A 21,932-nucleotide genomic window follows, 5' to 3' on the forward strand; every position below is an offset into this window, starting at 1 on the left:
TTTCTCTTACATACCAAAATATCAGTCATCTGAATAAGTTATTCTTAAAGGACTTCCCTAGAGTTTACAAGCAAGCAATATTTGTATTACACAGAGATCCAAGACAATGAACTGTTTTTAACAGAATGACTAAAAACTTGGCCCAATATAATCTCCCCTATAAACACTAAAGCATTTGGACAAGAAACGAGTTTTAACCATGAATTAGCATCTCCCCTGACCATAGGGAGCTTTAAAGCATGAATCAAGTGAATAAAAAACTTCACAGTCCATTTTTAATAACAGAAGTTCAACAAAAGATTTTTAACAAAGGAACCTGTATAATTTGCCTTTTACTATATAAAATGTAAAAGCTATTCCTATCACTATTCTTTTTTTTTTTTTTTAAGACAGAGTCTCACTCCGTAGCCCAGGCTGGAGTGCAGTGGCACAGTCTCGACTCACTGCCAACCTCTGCCTCCTGGGTCCTGGTTCAAGTAATTCTCCTGCCTCAGCCTCCCAACTAGCTGGGATTACAGGAACGCGCCACCATGCCCAGCTAAATTTTGTATTTTTATTAGAGACGGGGTTTCACCATATTGGCCAGGCTGGTCTTGAACTCCTGACTTCATGATCCGTCCGCTTCGGCCTCCCAAAGATCTGTCCGCTTCGGCCTCCCAAAGTGCTGGGATTACAGGCGTGAGCCACCGTGCCCAGCCCCTATCACTATTCTTAATACACAGTATTCTACCTACCAAAATAATCAGTTTTCAGAATGAATTAACCAAAATTTCTCAAAGGTTACAACAAGATCTTCAAAACCTCTGCCAAATTCATCAGTTTTCTCACAAAAGATTATAAATTACCTTCCAAAAGTCTGTCGTTCATATTTCACCTATTATTACTCATTAGACTTTTTTAAACCAGGTCTTCATACTTTATAAGAAAAACACCAATGTGCAAAATGAGCTTCAGGCAGTATTTTATAAATAGTTCATTTTCTATCAGAATCCATGAAACACTTTCTACTTTAGAAACAATCCTAAGAAAATGGTAGCATCATGACTCACCCAGTTCTATATCCAATTTTCTCAAAAAAGAAATTCACATCAGAAGTTATACCATGTGAAATATGCAAAATTATGGTCCAGAATCTTAAATCCACTGTCACTACTTGATCCAAAACTATTTCAAAGGCAGCCAAAAAAGCAACTGTCATCCAAATGCATAGTCCCAAATATGAAGACCAAATTCTTTCACAATATTAATCTTCTCTGCTGTGAGTGAAACCAGAGTTGTACCATCCAGTGAACAGAATTCACTTTCTCATCAGTTATTAAGATAATCTCAAAAAAGCTATATGAAACAACAGGAATGAATCAATTCACCAATAAATCATTAAAATATGATCTATAAACTGACCTTTCCATTTTCTTCCCTGCATTTTGAAGATAAACAAAATATATTTTGGAGTAATATCATTTGCATTTCCACACTGCAGAAAACCTCTCATACAGAAGCAGCCACCTTCCCTCCCAAAACTCTAAAGGAAGAAGGTGGTCAATTTAATAGATAGGAACTTTTGCACCCGCCCCTCCTTTACTTAAATGAAGAAAACACCTCATTCTGGTGTCCAGAAGTGACAGTCTTAAGATGACATCATTTGTCTGCAGTGGTGGTAAAGAAAAATAAAACCACACAAAATTATCAGTCTCTAAGAAAAGCTAAAAAATGATATGTCTGCATAATTCCCTTTACTGTGTGTGTGTGTGTCTCTGTGGTATTTACACACACACACACACACACACACACACATACATATACACATATTTCTTTTGCCTTGTCTCTTCCTCTTCCCCATGCATGGAGTTAAGAACGGTGTACTTTTCACTATTTGGGAAAATACAAATTATCACATTTTTTAAATATACAGCCAGATACTCTTTCTAGGCAATAAAGACCATTAGAACATTTCAGTCATTTCAATCCACAATTAGTATTTAAGGAATTCACATCAATTTCAATATCTGCCTAAGTAATAATATAACGGGCAAGTTTTTAAAATATGTTTATGTATTGTTTCCTTAAGCTCAGTGGCAAGAACATCATTTTTTAAATCAAAAAGTATATCCCAAAGTCTAAAGAGAAAAGAACAATGACTGTTTGCATCTGTTCAATAATCCAGACATGACTTAACTGAATAGACTGACCAAAACTAAAGATAAGTGTTTATTCTCAAATTAAATATAACGCATTGTTAATACAGCTCTCCAGAATTTTTCTCAGCACTTTTCAGTATTCTGAAAGGACTCAATACTGCTACTTATATTTCTCTAAGTACAGCAAATATTAGAATCCAATCTTCTTACATCTTTCCATTGACCCAACCTATCACAATACTACCCCAACTGAACTCCATCTGAAAACCTATCCTGTTTTAAGGTAATGAATCACAATTATTCAAGGTGAGAGAAACTGCAGGGGGAAGTATAAGCATGATTTCCAACATAATTCTTAAGATTTAGGAAAATTCTTCCAGTTAGTGTAAGCTTAACCTTAAACTATTAACATATATTTCATTCAAAGAGTCCATAGAAAAGTTAATTGTTAGATAATTAATTGAAATTCTTCCACAAATTTAATAATTAAAAGTTGAGGCCAGGCACGGTGGTTCATGCCTGTAATCGCAGCACTTTGGGAGGCCGAGGTGGGTGGATCACCTGAGCTCAAGAGTTCAAGACCACCCTGGTCAACATGGTGAAACCCTGTCTCTACTTAAAAAAAAAAAATACAAAAATTAGCCGGGTGTGGTGGTGCATGCCTGTAGTCCCAGCTACACGGGAGGCTGAGGCACAAGAATCACTTGAGCCTGGGAGGCAGAGGTTGCAGTGAGCCAAGATCGCACCACTGCACTCCAGCTTGGGCTACAGAGTAAGAATCCATCTCAAAAATATATATATATAAAAAATAAAATAACTAAAAGTTGAGGTGTGGGATGTACTAAAGTCACTTGGGGAAGAATTCTATGCTACCATTATCCTTATGACTTATTCCAAGCAAAAATAATAGAACAAGAAATTTTTTTCCTTTAAATTCATATCCACATTCTTAAAAAAACACAAGTTATCCGAAACTGTAAGTCCACTTACTCAGGAGAAACTCATTATTTCAAAATGTATTTTTATCATTTTTAAGTATAAATAAGTAAACCCCTTAAAAGTAGGATTCAACACTAGGGGAAAATAGAATGAAATAGTAAACATGATATATAAGTATGACTTAGGAAAATTAAAGTTATTCTAAGAGGAAAAGAGAAACTTAATTTTATTCAGTTTTGCATTCATAGTTGCCATTCTAGTATATTCTCCAGATACTCATTAACCTTCTTTCCCAGACCTACAGTGACTCCATGAAAGTAATTTTCAACTAACAATTGAACTAGTTAAGTTAGATGAAGCCCTCTTTGTGTGTCTGTTTTGAGTAAAGGTAACATTTGGTGGTAAATACATCTATCTTCTTTCTTATGTCATTTTTCTCCTCTTATCCTCAACATATAATTAACCTTTCTTTGATGCTGTAAAACTTGTCATTAATAGTTACCATAAATATTCATCTCATACATACCATTTCCAAAGCACCTCATAACTGTAATAATTGCTAACAGTTATGGGGTGCTTACTACGTACCACACACTGTTCTAAGAGACTGTCATGTATTAGGCATATACTAACTCAGTTTATCTTCACAACTCTATGAAGTGGGAATTACTATCCTCATAAATAGGGAAACTGAGTCAAGGACAGACTGTGCCACACCCACGGACACATGGCTAATGACTGGTAGAGCTGGTATGAAATGTATCAGTCATATCAGGAGGGCATCACACATCCCCATGTCAGATTCAATAGAACTAGGTGCCCACCATATACTTTCACCTTCCTTGACTACATTAGGACCAATCTGAGAAATGAAAATCTACAAAGCATGATCAAAAGCTCAGGTCCACAATTAAGCAAGAGAATATACAGAAAGCTCAGGTCCACAATTAAGCATGAGAATATACAGAAAACACGGCTAGGACTAATGGTAAACACCTGGGCAATTTTCACAAGGAAAGGCATGAAAGGGTACGTGCCTTGGTATGAGAGCCTAAATACAAGGGCCACAACCCAGTCAACCTGGAAATGTCGACTTTATCATCTCCTCCCTCAAACTCATCATTGTTTTTGTCATCATGTCTTACTTGATTCCCTAAGTAGTATTCTCAACCAGAAAAATATTTTTCACAATAATCCTCTCAACTGATTGACACAAATCTATCTTCTCCAAGTTTGAGCAGCAAGTCGATCTTCTGAAGACCTCAATATCCCCTGCACAAATTCATCAAGGTTCCAAATCAAGAGAACTGAGAGAACCTCACTCTAGAGTATAAAAAATTATGGCAAACGTGAGAGCCTCCCCACTCAATTATTCGATGTCCACAGTAAACTGGGGACAAACCTAACCATAACACTGGGACAAGGCACACTTCACAGCACACAATTTCAGGGTATATATCTAACTGTTAGGTTCGTGAAGAATCTTCCCCTTCTACTTTAGGCACTTCTAGACAGTTGGAATTTTTCTTTTATTTTTAAACAACAGAATATACATCACTTTTTGGGGGTTAACTTCAAGGATTTTCCTACTGAAAATGGGAAACTTAAGTATCCAATCCTTAACTTTTGTATTCATGAATCTCACAAAAAAAAAAAAGAAAAGAAAGGAATTTAACCAACTTTTATATTACTCAGAAAAGTCACCAATGAAAACAACAATATCATAGGCCTCTTCATAACTTTGCTAATACTGGTGGGAAACACTGCTCATATAATTTATGGTTGACTAACTCAACAATTTCATGCCATTTAAGAACAATAAAGATAAACTCACAAATATTTTAAATAAAACAGAGAAAAGAAATACCTCAAGTTCCACCAGTGCTGCAGTGACTGCGTCAGTTGCAAGAGCACCGGCCTGCAGCTTTTCAATTGCCTATGAAACCAAGGGGAGAGATTATTCATTGCAAAATCACAACTTCTCAAACTTTCCAAAAGCTTAAAGAAGTATGGGAGACACTTAGATTAATAAAAATTGACCACTAGTTCCATTCCATACTTTAAGACATAAACTACTCAGATTAAAAACAAGCAAGTGTTTATATTCAGGTTAATTGGTAATATGGCTCACTTAATATTATTCAAATTAAAACAATAAAATCTAGTTATTAAATGAAAAGTACAAGGAATTTAGTAAGCTTCATTCATTGTAAGGCAATTCAAAATAGCCACAGAAATTGTATGACCCAGTTTGGTTCAAATATCCTGACAATTCATATTTTATACAGAACACTAAATCTCAAACTAATCATTTCTCCTCCCACTGTTAATACTCTCCATACCTAAAAAGAAGTGACTCTCAGTCACAGGGGCATGCCAGAATCTGAGGATAAAAGCATACATTTGACAAAAACATTTTGGATACTATAATGTAAATTCTAAATCAAGATGTATCATATTATTTTGTAATATAAACTACACAGACTAAAGGTCTATAAAATCACCTGGCCTTGAGCATAAATTAGGAGAGGAAAAGAGAGAGAAGGAAAAGTCATTTATAAATGAATTATTAACATTCCAATTTAGTCAACAAAGAGAAAACTCAAAAACTAAGAACTGTATTCCTAATTAAACTTTTAAGAAGTTTATTCATTGTAAATATTAAAGAGGCTAAGTATACAATTCAAATGTATTAGATTTCTAGGACTATAGTTATATAAAATTTATTTTCAGATGACAGAAAAATTTCACACTTTGAAAAATAAGAAAAAATATAAAATAGCTTAGAGAACTTTTAGCTTTATTATTACAAATTTCAAAAGAACAAAATCCCTGTAACAAAATATTCTTATTTATAGGACTTCATTCATAAGAAAAAGCTTGAATCTCTGATAAAGTATAATCTTCTTTTTAATGTTATATAAATATCAATGAAAAGAGCAGAGAGAGAGAGACGCATATTTACTTGATATATAATATTCAACTAGATTCTATTTGCATAAAAAGTAATGGAAGGTTTGCCTACAAGACTAGTAAGAATCAAAATAAAAACAAACATTTCTTCTGAGTCCATTCCTGTCCCCACATTAAATATTCAACAATTTAGCAAAACCTCAAAAACCAATGGGAAAAAAGCACAACTGAGTACAAGGGCAAAGCTGAACTCTGGAATGACAATGAACTTGCTGTGATACAAACTACATGATGAAAAACAGAATGAAAAAGTATAGGATAATCTCTCTTAAAAAAGCACCCATTTTAATTTTTTTATTTATTTTTTTCCCTTCATGGAAAAACACATTGACTGCCTTTAAGCTGTTTTCTCTATCCTTCTGTCTACAGAAGTTCAACATCGTTGCAAAGATTAAAAGAGATGATTGTGTGCCCACAATTACAAAAATACAGACTTTAATCTGGGAAAGTGGGGAAAGAGCTAAGCATCATGTGGAGAAAAACACAAAAACAACACAAAACGATCCCCTACAAAAACAAGCAAAATAATTTTGTAGTCCAAACTGGAAGACTGTCCTAGAAATGAAACTTTTAAATGTTGGATTTCAAGGTAAAACTGCTTTCTGTTCAAAACTGCAATGCACAGATCATACACATTGTGTTCATACCTTCTGACAAGCTCGTTTGCATACATGTTTATACTCCTTGGCTTTGGATTCAGAATGATAACCTGCACCTATAGTAGAAAATAAAATCCAGTTAATTATTAAAATATCAAGAGACCTTGCTTATGTTATATAAATACTCCATATAAACTGATGCTGTCCTAGTAAAAAACAAAACTATTGCCCTAACTGTATGGCGTTTTATGACTTCTTACTCCAATGTAAGCCTTTTTAATACCATGCCTTATCTCCGTTTTCAAAAGCTCTTTTCCTGCCAAAAGCCCTAAAAATAGCTCATGTCCCCAAAGAGGCTTCACCAAGGTCCCCTCCCCTCTTCTTTTCAAGAACCTCTTTCCAAAATCAGGAGTTCTTTTGATCTGGAGCTAATAACCCAGAAGGTGTCGGGGACAGGGTCCCTCCGGGTTCCTCTCTGCTGACTGTCAGAAAGCCCCTGCCACTTGGGAAGTTACTGTTTCAAATCCAGAATTCATAAGAGTAATTCAGAAAGCTGAATCGCTTCTGAATAACATTTGAAGTTGAGGTGTCTTACATCTCACATGTCCACAACCACCACCAATTGCACCATTCCTAAACAAACACTTCACATCCTCTCACCCACTAGAATGTAGCTCAGGGCGTCTCTGAAAGCTAAGTGACAGCACATTCATGACTCTCTATGAGAATTCCTGGTGGTCTCTGTCTTTTAATCAAATACCCAAGAACTGTCTCAAGAGAATGGCTCTGAATAAAATGGTTTCCCTACAAGGATACATAACTTGCTTAGTTAGGGACTAAGAATAATCTAAACAAGAAGGAAACAAAGACAAGAGCCCTTAAACTCTCTTAATTAGGCCTCTCTCTAATCAAAGTTCATTAACGGAGCACTGAACCACCTATCCCTACCCACCCCTAAAGCCCCATAGGGGTCCAATGTATGGAAGGTTAAGAAATACACCTCTAGGCCAAACACAGTGGCTCATGCCTGCAATCCCAGCACTTTGGGAGGCTGAGGCGGGAGGATCACTTGAGGCCAGGTGTTTGAGACCAGCCTGGCCAACATGGAGAAACCCCATCTCTCCTAAAAATACAAAAAAAGTAGCCAAGCATAGTGGCACATGCCTGTAATTCCAGCTACTCAGGGGGCTGGGGCACGGGAACAGCTTGAACCTGGGAGGCAGAGGTTGCAGTGAACCAAGATCATGCCACTGCACTCCAGCCTACGCAACAGAGTGAGACTTTGACTCCAAAAAACAAACAAACAAACACATGTTTTCCATTTTAAAAAAGACAAAAACAGAAAAGCTACATCTCTAGGCCTTAGGATTCCTACAGGTCTGCAGACTCTGACACAAACCTAACCTACCTTTCCTCAAGGTAGAGAAAGCACTCACCCACGAAACTGTCGTACAAGGAGCCAGGAAAGCAGAGATGCCCAAGCCACCAGAATCCACAATACACCCAAATCCTAAACCTGTTTCTCAAGAGAACTCTGAACATTCACAGAGCCTGTGCCAATATTTAATAGGCCTCTCTTCATGGTTCTCTAAGAATAGGTGATCTCAAGTTGGCTGTCTTAGATCTCAGAGGCCACAATCTTTCAGCAGCATTTCCTAAAGCATGGGATACTATTCCAAAAAGATGACTTCAGTGTAAGGGACAAGGGCATTTAATAGCCTTAACATGTAAATCCTTTTGAAATAATAAAAGTCTCAGCAGAGCCCCCCTCCGCCATACATCTTTAATTCCTGGTTAACACTTGCTAATTTCCCTGTTTAACAATGGAAAGGCAGGCTCAGGATCCAAGCCACTGACAAATAGGATCTAGTTAAACTTCAATTACAGTGTTTTGTTTGCACTGTGTTTAAAGTTATTTTCTCTTTATGGCAAGTGATACTGCTATTTCATTTAAGTAACCATAAACTTCATCTTTCAAATGTTAAGATTAAAAAGTGCTTAGTTGTTTGAATATTAGATAAAACAGTATAGGCAGTGGGAAAAATCAAGAATCTACTACATGAATCACAAAAGTTTGGGCAAGTCTACTCTAGTGCTAAAAAAACTGCTCTACACTGGACAAGGATATGAATTTTTGGCCCTTAAATGTGCAAGATACACGCTTCTGCATAATCAATCACTCTTTCTAATAATTTAGAAGTGAGGGTCACCCTTAATTCACACAATATCCTATCATAACTCAGAGTTCCTACTCTTCTTGCTGGCCCCCAGCACCAACCTTTACCTGAGAGTATGAAATTAAATAATTCAAAGTTAAAACTGTTGAACCAGCTGGGCACGGTGGCTCATGCCTGTAATCCCAACACTTTGGGAGGCCGAGGCGGGTGGATCACCTGAGTCAGGAGTTTGAGAGCAGCCTGGCCAACATGGTGAAACCCCATTTCTACTAAACATACAAAAATTAGCCGGGCATGGTGGCACATGCCTGTAATCCCAGTTACTCAGGAGGCTGAGGCAGGAGAATTGTGAAGCTTGCAGAGTGAGCCAAGATCACACCACTGCAGCCTGGGCAACAAGAGCGAAACTTAGTCTCAAAAAAAAAAAAAAAAAAAAAAGTTGAGCCATTAAATCATTCTGAGCCTTGAAAGGAATGTGGCTATGCACCCTGAGTCACACAACATGCAGCTGCAACTTTTGCCTTTTTCCTGTAAATAATTAGGAAGACCAAACAACACCAGAGATAAGACCCTCTCAGATCACTGCCCCTTCTCACAAAGTAAAAAGTAATCTTCCTTAGGATGTAGCAATCTATAACCAATCAAATTGCTGTAACTTATGTACTGGTCTCCTACGGAAAATGTTACCATCCTGCTAAAATTTTTCTATCTCTACTTACATAAATGAAAACTTAACTTCTCCACTTTGGAACACGGACCCCATTTGTTTGGAGTCAGTGTTTCCCAGGTGGACATCCTCAAGCTTTGTGCATGAATAAGCTCTACCTTTAATCATAGCTTCTGAATTCCATTATTTAAGGTTGGCAGAGCCATTATCATCTAGTCTGTGTCTAAGAGAGGAGGGACAGGGTCATAATAGTTATAGAAAGTAAGGCTTTCCAACTAATTGAAGCTTTATGTTATTGCTTGTTACAACTTTCAGACCTTTCTTTTACACTTTCCAAACGCTCACTCTGAATACGGTAACTCACTGGTATCATGGAAGATAATGGAAGATGTACCATCAACATAGTGTAGTAGAAAGAACACAGACTAGGAGTCTGAAGGCAGAAGCTCTAGTCCCAGGTCTACTTTTAACTGGATTATTTCTGTAAATTTACCTCACCTCCTTGTAAAAGCACCTGTGAGAAAATGGGATTAAACCTGGTTTCTGGTTTTTTGGATTTGTTTAGATACTCTGGATTAGATTCACACAAGGCTTCTCGGGTTGTCCAGTCTAGATATGGCCAAACGTTAATGGCCAGGCAGGACACCAGTCACGCAAGAAGAAACATTTCTACTCCTCATTCCATATCAAAGTTAATCCTGCTGTCATCTTGCTTGACTACCCAGGGAAAGTTAAAAGGAAACCCAGACAGTCTTTCTCTCTTCATGGAGGTCATGGAAAGTAGACTCTGAATGCAAGAAAATAAAAATGGCCAAAGGAAAAAGAGCCTGCTGAGGAAACCTGGGCAGAGCAGCACTGTTCTGCAACCCAAGACCTTTTAAAGATGGGAGGCCCAGGGGATGAACTCCACTGTGTCTGTCCTCATGGTCCTCTGAAGTAGAAAGATCACAGGCTGACACAGCATCAAAAGCACTAGACTGAGACATAAGGGCCTACTTAGGTGTTTCTTACACTGGCTCTAGCACGAACCACCAGTGTCTGAAGTCTCTTAAGTCACTTAATCTCTCTGGTCTTAAGGTTCCTCACTTAAAATATTAAGAGGGTGGGCCAGGTGTGGTGGCTCACGCCTGTAATCCCAGCACTTTGGGAGGCCAAGGCAGGTGGATCACCCGAGGTCAGGAGTTTGAGACCCACCTGGCCAATATGGTGAAACCCCATCTACTAAAAATACAAAAATTAGCCAGACGTGATGGTGGACGTCTGTAATCCCAGCTACTCAAGAGGCTGAGGCAGGTGAATTGCTTGAACTTGGGAGGTGGAGGCTGCAGTGAGCCAAGATCACACCATTGCATTCCAACCTGGGCGACAAGAGTAAAACTCCATCTCAAAAAAAAAAAAAAAAAGAAGGTGAACCAGCTCAAAGATTGTGTAATAATTATGCCCTAAGATACCCACAGTCTCACATGGGAATCAATACAATTTTTTCAGCAATATTTTATTTTATTTTATTGAGATGGAGTCGCGGTTTGTTGCCCAGGCTGGAGCGCAGTGGCATGATGTCGGCTCACTGCAACCTCCGCCTCCTGGGTTCAAGCAATTCTCCTGCCTCAGCCTCCCACAGCAACATTATTTTTAAAAAACATAAACCAGAGTTCAAAAATTACTTTGTCTGGTTTTAATACTACCTAACCTAAATACATCTATTACATAGAGTTAAAGTAAATAATAGGTTAGGGAAGTGAAAATCTAGGAAGAGCTGCCATTCTAAGATCTTCTAACTGGGGAGTAAAGAGGGAGGTCCTCACTATATCCAAGTCAAACAATCGCTTTGCTTCCAATCCCTCTCTGGCAGTTTTGCCTCCTCCAAGTGTGAAATGTGATTCTCAGTGTACTTCAAGGCAGAAAAAGAAAAATCGACATTATTGGCATCTTCCAAGCCATCCACAAAGCTTACCTGCATGCACCAACACAAAGCCTCCTCGTTTCTCTTTATAGGACTGCTTTGTTTCCAACTCTTTGGCTGTTATTTTACCAGCCGAAACCTGAGATGATCTGGAAGGCAGCCCTTCTCCAGAACTCATCCCCTTCTCCATGGTCATTCTCCAAGATTACCATCTTCTATTGAGAAAGGGGCATACTTCCATCCAAAAGTAATTGCAGGAGAGGAATTACCCTAAAGGAAAACAGGCAAAAATGGTATACATTTCTTTCCACCAGCACATAAGTTACTTACACAAATTCATGCAAAGATAATGTTCAAAAATCCTATTTTTAAGTTATTTAATTGAGCAATACAAAAAAGGTATCAAAGCTATTTATTAAAATTATTTTTTCTTATTCCCATTGAAGTTGGATAAAATTATTTAATTGGGTAATATAAAAAGGTTAGAATTTAAATCTCTCTGTCCACTGACAGTACCTGCTTAGGGGCGAGCGCAGTGGCTTACACCTGTAATCCCAGCACTTTGGGAGGCTGAGGCGGGTGGATCACCTGAGGTCAGGAGTTCAAGACCAGCCTGACCAACATGGTGAAACCTCATCTCTACTAAAAATACAAAAAATTTAGCTGGTGTGGTGGCACACACCTGTAATCCCAGCTACGCAGGAGGCTGAGGCAGAAGAATCACTGAACTCAGGAGGCAGAAGTTGCAGTGAGCCGAGATCGCACCACTACACTCCAGCCTGGGCGACAAAGTAAGCTCTGTCTCAAAAAAAAAAAAAAAAAAAAGGAGTCTCAAAAAGAAAAAAGAAAAGAAAAGAAACATAAAGAAGTTACTTAGCTGCCTATTCCAAAATAAAAAAAAGCAGGTTACTCAGAACACAGTCTGCATCCCAGTGTTTATTACCAGCCCACAACAGAGTATTATTTTATTCATGTTAGTTGCTTTATAAGCACATTTTCAATAATCAATATGTGTAGTTTTCACAATTCTTTTCTAGTTCCTCATGTTATTTTTTAAAACAATTTTATCTGCTAAATCAAGCAAAAATTTGAGCTTTTATTTTTAAGTTTCAAATTTGTTTGAATGTTTGGTTTTGGGCGGTATTTGGGGAGTTTTTTACTTGTATTTTACATAAGTATTGACCCACAATGGATTGAAAATTTTTGAAAGCTGGTCTTTTATAACAGAGATAGTCTGACAAGCACTGTTATCTGGCATTTTTAAATTCCCTTAATTCTTGGTTTAAGAGTCTATTTAATTTTTATTATATAACATTTTATTTATAAGACAAATCATTTAAAATCAATTATATATACACATCGTTGCATTCAAATATTTATACAGATTCACAAATGCAGGAAAAAATTTTTATTACAAAAGTGCTGATTTTTAATTGAGTAACAGTAAATTTAAATGCCTGGTTTTGTTTTTGTTTTGTGGTGGTATGTTTTGTCTTCCTAACCATGTTTTTCTTCCAAAGATTTCACAAGAATCTGCCTCAATTACCTTTATTTTCTTTTGGTTATTTCTCACAATATTTCTCTGAAATAGGCTATCATTTAGCCATGTATGACTTGACAAAGTGGATTTAGTGGTTCATCTGTCAGCCTATAATGCCATCATGTCTGTATCATGCCATGATATTTGGCCCAGCCATGAAATGAGCTTGGGACCATTAGTCTAGAAGCATAAACATAGATTGAAAACTCAGGCTTTGGAAAATTATGAGCTTCAGCTAAAATGAAAATACATCTAAGCAGTATGGACTATGAAACCTCAAGCAACTTTGAATCACTGTCATCTGAGATATTTTTTCATAAATAAGAAATTATAATATTTATATTTTGTAAGAAAATACTGGCCGGGCGCGGTGGCTCACGCCTGTAATCCAGCACTTCGGGAGGCCAAGGCGGATGGATCACAAGGTCAGGAGTTCAAGACCAGCCTGGCCAACATGGTGAAACCCTGTCTCTATTAATTAGCCAGGCATGGTGGTGGGTGCCTGTAATCCCAGCTACTCGGGAGGCTGAGGCAGAGAATTCCTTGAACCCAGGAGGTGGAGGTTGCCTTGAGCTGCGATCGCGCCACTGCACTCCAGCCTGGGTGACGGAGCAAGACTTCGTCTCAAAAAAAAAAGTACAGATTTCCTTATTTTTTGGCCGGGCACAGTGGCTCACGCCTGTAATCCCAGCACTTTGGGAGGCTGAGGCAGGCAGATCACAAGGTCAGGAGTTCAAGACCAGCCTGGCCAACATGGTAAAACCCCGTCTCCACTAAAAATACAAAAAGCTGGGCATGGTGGCGCGTTCCTGTAATCCCAGCTAGTCGAGAGGCTGAGGCAGGAGAATTGCTTGAACTGGGACCCGGGAGGCAGAGGTTGCAGTGAGCAGAGATCACGCCACTGCACTCCGGCCTGGGCTACAGAGCAAGACTCCATCTCAAAAAAAAAAAAAGAAAAAAGAAAAAAAGAAAAGAAAAGAAAATACAAACATAATTATAACATCAACATTTTATACGGTTTGATGTAACAGGCATCTTAATATATATGAGAGATTTTAAAGCATTGCTTCTCAACGTTGTCTAAAAAGAAATGTGGAAGGTGATTAATATTCCATTTCTTGAGCAATCTACTCTCCCTCAGAGACTATCTGAAATATATTTATTTAGCAAACCATATAATCTCAACAAACCCCTCCAAAAATCCTGGCCCTAAAGTTCCACTGGACTGGGAAAGGAACTCAACTAAATTAACTATCAATACATGACTCTATCCTCCAACTCCCAATGGTTACTGAAATATTTTTTATTCAGTTAGAAATGAAGCAACTTCTACTCCAACATCAGTTTTTGTTTAACTCAGAACTCATTAAAGGTCTGACATCTAATAAATAAAGAGTGCCAACAAAAGACAAAAACAAAAAAAGGGCAAATAGACAAATCTCAGTTTGCAGAAAAATTACATAATAGCTTAACCAGACAAAAAATTCTAAATCTCACTCGAAAGATGCAAAATAAAACTACACTTAAATACCATTTTTTAACTTAGATTGGCAATTATCAAAAAATAACATATTTTGAGAGTACAGAAAAACCGGAGCTAAGTTGCTAGCGGCAGTATAAATTGGTACGACTCAACAACAGCAATTTGGCAAAATCAATCAAAATTAAGATATAGCCCGAAAAATGTCTTGATGGAAGTGGTTAAAAATAAAAGCAGCCACTGGAAACAATGAGAAAACTTGATAAACATATATGTAACAGTCTCAAACATATTTGCTAAGTAAAAAAGGAATGGAAATAACTAATTTTTTAAGGTATGGTACAGAAGTATTTGCAGTACCATATGCAAAGTATAAATCTGGACAGATAAACAAAAAAGTCATACAATACTGATTACCAAAGGAGATTTGGATAACTAATAACAAAAGATGGGACAGAAATTTCACTGTTCACCCCCTTGAAACTTTCGAATTTGAACCATCTGAATGAATTATTTATTAAAAAAATTTTATTAATTTATTCATTTACGGGAATACTAGGTAATGAGCTAAGCCAAAGAACCAAAATAGGGCAAGCATGTTTCTCTGAGTATTGAACTTCTGGGATGCATAAGCTACAGGGAATCCAAATTGAGGGGGAAGGAAATCATAGTATTTGGTCTTTACAGTTAAGATGAAGGAGAAAAATAAATCATGAATGTAGCTTATCATCAAATATCTGTGATGTTTTTATCATATTTGTAATCATTGTTACAAATCATTATGTGAAACTGGCTAAGTGTACTTAAGTCAATACACAGATCCACAAGAAAAATGTCTAATACTTCAGCTAACCTTTGAGGTAACACTCAACACAAAAGATTTCCAATGAAAGGAGAAACATAGGCACGTAACAGGTTTAGACCAAAAAAAAAAAAACTTCTATCAATCACTTTAATAATGGCTTTATTTCTGATTAAAATGTTTGAACACAGACATTTTGCAATTTCCTCCTAGTAATGATATTAAAATTCATCATGATTATTTCTAAATAACACTGGCAACTTGTCTATCCTCTGCAACTGTTGCTCAAAAAGTTAAACAGAGTTATGCTATGACCCAAGAATTCCATTTCTAGGTATATACCCAAGAGAACTAAAAACATATGCTACACAAAAACTTATACATGGATATTCATAGCAATATTATTCACAGCATCCAAAAACAACCCAAAGGTCCATCAACTGATGATGAATAAACAAAATGTGGTATAGTCACACAATGGAACATTATTCAACCATAAAAAGGAATGCAGTGCTGACACATACTATGTCATTAAAGAATATTGAAACAATGAAAAAAACAGACACAAATGGCCACATATTATATGATTCCATTTATATGAAATGTCCAGAATAAGCAAATCTAAAGAGACAGACGGTAGATCTGTGATTGCTTAGAGCTGGAGGGATGGAAGGTAGGGTGATGGAGAGGGACTGCTAATGGGAGCACTTTCTTTTTGTGAGGATAAAAATGTTCTAGGACCAGGTGTGGTGGGTCACACCTGTAATCCTAGCACTTTGGGAGGTCAAGGCGGGTGGATCACCTGAGGTCAGGAGTTTGAGACAAGCCTGGCCAACATGGCGAAACCCCGTCTCTACTAAAAATACAAAAATTAGCTGGGTGCGGTGGCGAGCGCCTGTAATCCCAGCTACTCGGGAGGTTGAGACAGGAGAATCGCTTGAACCAGGGAGGCAAAGGTTGCAGTGAGTCAAGATTGCGCCACTGCACCTCAGCCTGGGCAAAAGAGGGAAACTCCGTCCAAAAAAAAAAAAAAAAAAAAAAAGCCTGGGCTCAGTGGCTCACACCTGTAATCCCAGCACTTTGGGAGGCCAAGGCAGGCCAATCACCTGAGGTCGGGAGTTCAAGACCAGCCTGACCAACAAGGAGAAACCCCGTCTCTACTAAAAATACAAAAATAGCTGGGCATGGTGGCGCATGCCTGTAATCCCAGCTACTCGGAAGGCTGAGGCAGGAGAATCGCTTGAACCCAGGAAGCAGAGGTTGCAGTGAGCAGAGACCGCACCATTGCACTCCAGCCTGGGCAACAAGAGCAAAACTCCATCTCAAAAAAATAAAAATAAAAAAAAGTTCTAAAATTGAATTTGGTAATGGTTGCACAACTCTGTGAATACACTAAATACCACTGAATTGTACACTTTGAATGGGTAAATTGATACGTTGGGTACATTTTAAATGGGTAAACTGATCTTATTAAGCTGTTCAAAAAAAAAGAAAAAAAAGTCTTGCTTCCCATAAATTGTACCTTTCCCAAGTTACTTAACCCAATGGCATTTTCTTAATCTTCTGCTTACAACCTTTGATTCTCTTGATCACCTGCTCTCCTTGGCAACACACAAATCTACTATCCTAGTTCTTCATAACTCACCTCTGACCCCAATTGCAAATGTTTCCTTCAGCAATTTCTTTTTTTTTTTTTTTTTTTTTTTTGAGACACAGTCTCGCTCTGTTGCCTAGGCTGGAGTGCAGTGGCGCAACCTCAACTCACCGCAACCTCTGCCTCCCGGGTTCAAGCAATTCTCCTGCCTCAGCCTCCTGAGTGGCCAGGACTAAAGGCACACACCCCCACGCCTGGCTAATTTTTGTATTTTTAGTAGAGACAGGAATTCACTATGTTGGCCAAGCTGGTCTCGAACTCCTGACCTCAGGTGATCCACCCACCTCAGCCTCCCAGACTGCTGAGATTACAGGTGTAAGCCACCACTCCCGGCCAACCTTCAGCAACTTCATCTACTGCCAACCTTTCAAAACTATCCTCTCAGCAAATCAGATGATTCCTAACTTTATCTTCTGTCTTAACTATAGCCACAAGTTTTATGGATAGCTCAATCTAGGTCCACCTCACTCTTGGCCTAACCAAAACACACTCTGCAGGGACTTTCATGGCACTAATTTAAGGTCTAAATCTTGCCTCATCTCTCTAAAAGATGGTTTTATTTTCCTACTGTATGTGATGACACTGTTTTTTTTTCTTACACCACTTTGAAAACTACCACGTCCTGTTGCTGTGGTGTTAAAGTTTTTCACCGTAGGTTTGCTTATTCTTTAAGAAGCAGTTGAAAAAGGAAGTAAGTCATGGAATTCATCCATCTTACAGCAAAGGGCTTTGATAGAAATCCAGCCCTTAAGCTATTACAACTCATGAATAAATAATTGTGTTGTTGCTTTTTTTTTTTTTTTTTTTGAGACAGAGTCTCACTCTGTCACCCAGGCTGGAGTGCAGTGGCATGATCTGAACTCACTGCAATCTCTGCCTCCCAGGTTCAAGCGATTCTTGTGTCTCAGCCTCCTGAGTAGCTGGAATTACAGGCGCAGGCCACCATGCCGGGCTAATTTTTTTTTTTTTTTTGTACTTTTAGTAGAGACGGGGTTTCACTATGTTGGTCAGGCTGGTCTTGAACTCCTGACCTCAAATGATCTGCCTGCCTGGGCCTCCCAAAGTGCTGGGATTACAGGCGTGAGCCACCACACCCGGCCTTGTGTTTTTGCTTTTAACATCGTGATATTGAAGGTTTAATGCCTCATTAAATGAACTCCAGGACATACTTAAATTCATCTTTGAACCAGTAATTCCACTTCTGAGAAAACTTTCTACCAAAATAACTAAATAGAGAAAAGGTTTTATGCCTTTTATACCGTGTTTAACACAGGATAATTTAGAATAACAAAAATCTGGGAGCAACCTAAATGTCCAATACAGAAAAACGGTTAAGAAAACAATAACCTACACTTTTATGATCAACTGATTTTCAACAAGGGTGTTGAAATGGTTTCTACCATTCAATGGAGGAAAGGACAGTCCTTTCATCAAATGATGCTAGAACTGGATATCCACATGCAATAGAATGAAACTGAACTCCTACCTCACATCATACAGAAAAATTAACTCTAAATATCCTCCCTATTGCACTTGACAAGTCTTCGAAAAAAAAATTCTAAGTAGATAAAGGACACCATTCAAGAAAGTAAAAGGACAACGCAAGAAAATGGGAGAAAACGCAAGAAAATATTGCAAATCATGTATCTGGAAAGGGACTTACATTTAGAATATAGAAAGAACTCATACAACTTTAATATAAGACAATTCAATTTAAAAATGGGCAAAGGAATTAAATGGACATTTCTCCAAAGATATACAAAGGGTCAATAAGCACATTAAAAGATGCTCAACATTATTAGCCATCAGGGAAATGCAAATCAACACTACAATGAGCTACCACTTTATAAGCACTAAGACTGCTATAACCAAAAAGAAAGATAAGTGCTCCCAAGGATATGAAAAAATCAGAACCCTTATAACCTGCTGGTGGGAATGTAAAATGGTGCAACCAGTTTGGAAAACATTTGGCACTCACTCAAAAAGTTAAACATAGAGTTACCATATGCCCACCAATTCCACTTCTAGGTATATACCCAAGAGAACTGAAAACGTATGTCCATACAAAAACTTGTACACAGATGTTTATAGCAGAATTATTCAAAATAGCCAAAAAGTAGAAACAACCTAAATGTCCATCAACTGATGGTTAAGCAAAATGTGGCATATTCACACAATGGAACATTACCCATCCATAAAACAGAATGAAATACTGATACACAGACATTGATGAACCTTGAAAACATACTAACTGAAAGACACCAGACAAGTGAGGCCATATATTCTATGATTCCATTTACATGAAATGCCAGTATAGGAAAATCCATAGACACAGAAAGTAGATTAGTGGTTACAAGGCCTGGGAGAGAAAGCGGAGAATCTAATGGGGAGTGACTGTCATGAGTATAGGATTTCTTTTGGGGGTGATGAAAATGTTCTGAAAGTAGATAGTGGTGATGGGTGCACAACTTTGCGATATGAGAAAAAGCACTGAAATTTACAATTTTAAAGAATAAATTTTATGGTGCATGAATACCTTAATAAGACTTTCTCAAGAGGAAAAAAGACAATCTATCCGTGCAATGAACACAATGTATGTAACTATGCCTCTTAGTTATAACCGTATTTTACACGCATACATTATGATCACAAATAGGTTAATAATATGAATAAAATATTAGAAAAAAAGATCAAAATGCTGGGTTGGCAGAACTATAGGTGATCTCTTCATAACTATTTCTGCATTTTCCAGATGTTCCTTAGTAAGCACTGCTTTTTGTAAGTGGTGGGGGAAAGTTTTATTTACAACAAAAAAGATAAATTATTAAACTCCTAAGAATATAAGTAAAAATTCCTTCGCTAATAAAGAATAATAATAATTCAGCAATTTAATGGCCCCTAACACACCTTTCCTTCCCCTCCCCTACAGAAGCCAGGAAAGTTGAACTCTCTCCTTCCGGAAACACGATACCCTCGATTTCCAGGACATCTCTAGCTCCTGCTTTTCCCCCCTCCTCTCCAGCTGCTCCATCTTCTCGGTCCTTTCCTCCTCCTCCTCTTCCTCCTCCTCCTCCCCCTGAGTAGTAAGTGCTAACGACCCGCAGGACTCTCATCAGGCCTCTATTACTAAGTAAGGGGCTGCCTTACCCCCAACCCGCCACCCAGGACAAGGCGCACATTCTCGGCTCTCTGCGAACCTCGGACTCTGAGACATCTCCAGCCTGAGACTGCAAAGTGGGTGAAAAACTGCGAGAACTCCCCACATACAGACAGTCCTTCCCCGGTGGCCACGAGGACGCCAAGCCGGAGATGAGGCTGGGAAGGGGGACGACGGGGCCGCCTACAGCGACCAAGACTAGGGAACTAGGGACATCCTGGCCCCCTCCTCTAGCTCCGCCCGGGGCAAGGGGTGTCCTGCGCGCCGCCCCCTCTCGGACCCGGAGAGGACGTCCCAGCTAGCGTACGGGGCCCACACACAGAGGCAGCAGCGCGGAGGCGGCAGCGGCGCGGACAGCGTGGGAAAGAGGGACACTCACCCGCTTCAGCCCCGAGCCTTCACTGCACCGGAAGTAGTCACCCGCCCGTTGCCAGGGTGAGGAAGCGGGGGTGATATCAAGTCTCCCCATTGGTCATTCGGGGTACCACGTGGTCGGAAGCAGCCTCCCACAAGCGGCTCTGACTCCGCCCTCCGCTTCGGAGCGGCTCACCTGGCCTCAGAGGTGCAGCGCTAACTCCACCTGGGGCTTCGTTCTGAGCTGCGCATGCGCTATTGCCTATCTCTACCCACCCCGCCCCTGAATAAGCCCGCAGGATGTGATTATATCTGAGTGGTTGATTGACTAATACTGTGATAAGAAATGAAATTAAACTGACCATCATTTTATCTAGGTGTCGCTTAAGAGCTTACTTTCTTTCAATGCTTAGAGCACTGTTAGACGGTAGGGAAAACTAAGGTTCAGCCTGCATTGCTTGTAGGAGCTGGGGCACGAGCCTTGCCCAGGGGGAAGGAGAGTGTAGGCGGTCTTTTATCAGCTAGGATGTAAGACCGAAACCCAGTCATGGGTTTTGATGACCCATGACTGATGGATTTTCCTTATACTTCAACCAAAACATCACGTCGAACTGAATGTAAAGGCAGAAATGAGAATCTAACTGGCTTCTTTAAGCCAGATATAGAGGAATTTACACTAATGCAAAAGATAACACTTTTCTTACCACATTTTTTTGTTTTTGGAAAATATTTATTCTTCATTAAAATGTCTTAATTATATTAACACATAATGGTTTATTATTGTTATTTTAAATAACTTTTTAACATTTCAGTTTTTTTAGTTTTTTTTTTGTTGTTGTTGTTTTTTTTTGGAGATGGAGTTTCACTCTGTCAACCAGGCTGGAGTGCAATGGCACGATCTCGGCTCACTGCAACCTCTGCCTCCCGGGCTCAAGCGATTCTCCTGCCTCAGACTCCTGAGTAGCTGGGATTACAGGCGCTCGATACACACCCGACTAATTTTTTGTATTTTTAGTAGAGACGGGTTTTCACCATGTTTGCAATGCTGGTCTCGAACTCCTGACCTCAGGTGATCCGACTGCCTTGGCCTCCCAAAGTTCTGGGATTACTGGCGTGAGCCACCGCACCCAGCCACATTTCAGCTTTGTAGTCAATTTTTAATATAGTAAATAATAATAGATGTAACCCACAGAAACAAAAGCTTTGGAGTGTTCTCTACTATTTTGGGGAGTATAAAGGTATGCTGAAACCAAAAAGTTCGAGAACCACTGATACCATTATTATAAATATAACCTATGTGGTTTTATTATGTAACTTGGGGCTTTTTTTCTTTCTCTTCTACCACTGACTTCTTAGGGAGGGGCAAGGGGAAGAAGTTTATTACACAGTAAGAATAACAGTTTATTACATAACAATAGTAACTGAAACCGATTTTGTTACCTAGAAGTAGGACGGATATTATAACAAAACATAACATAATAACATCATAAAAGTAAAACGTGTGGCATTGGCTTTGGAACTAGGTGAAGCAGCAAGAGCAGGAAGGGAT

At 38.7% G+C, this 21,932-nt stretch overlaps 1 protein-coding gene across 7 annotated transcripts in view; it reads right to left on the reverse strand.

Moving 5' to 3' along the window:
- Nucleotides 1-20,638, reverse strand: part of TASP1 (taspase 1) — a 249,730-nt gene extending 229,092 nt beyond the window's left edge. For 6 of the 7 annotated variants that reach the window (XR_004668309.3, XR_004668308.3, XM_034947678.3 and 3 more), the window contains exons 1-4: nucleotides 20,409-20,638; nucleotides 11,448-11,666; nucleotides 6,698-6,765; nucleotides 4,945-5,013 (exon numbers count right to left, since the gene is read on the reverse strand). Coding sequence is in view for 4 of the 7 variants with exons in the window: in XM_034947678.3 (XP_034803569.1) it covers nucleotides 4,945-5,013; nucleotides 6,698-6,765; nucleotides 11,448-11,592 (282 nt within the window). In the remaining 3 variants the exon portion in view is untranslated. Of the gene's footprint in view, nucleotides 1-4,944; nucleotides 5,014-6,697; nucleotides 6,766-11,447; nucleotides 11,667-20,408 lie in introns of those variants that run through there. The other variant, XM_055105086.2, reaches the window with a different exon arrangement.
- Nucleotides 20,639-21,932: the final 1,294 nt, after the last annotated feature.

This window comes from Pan paniscus, chromosome 21 (assembly GCF_029289425.2).
Source record: "Pan paniscus chromosome 21, NHGRI_mPanPan1-v2.0_pri, whole genome shotgun sequence".
NCBI lineage: Eukaryota > Metazoa > Chordata > Mammalia > Primates > Hominidae > Pan > Pan paniscus.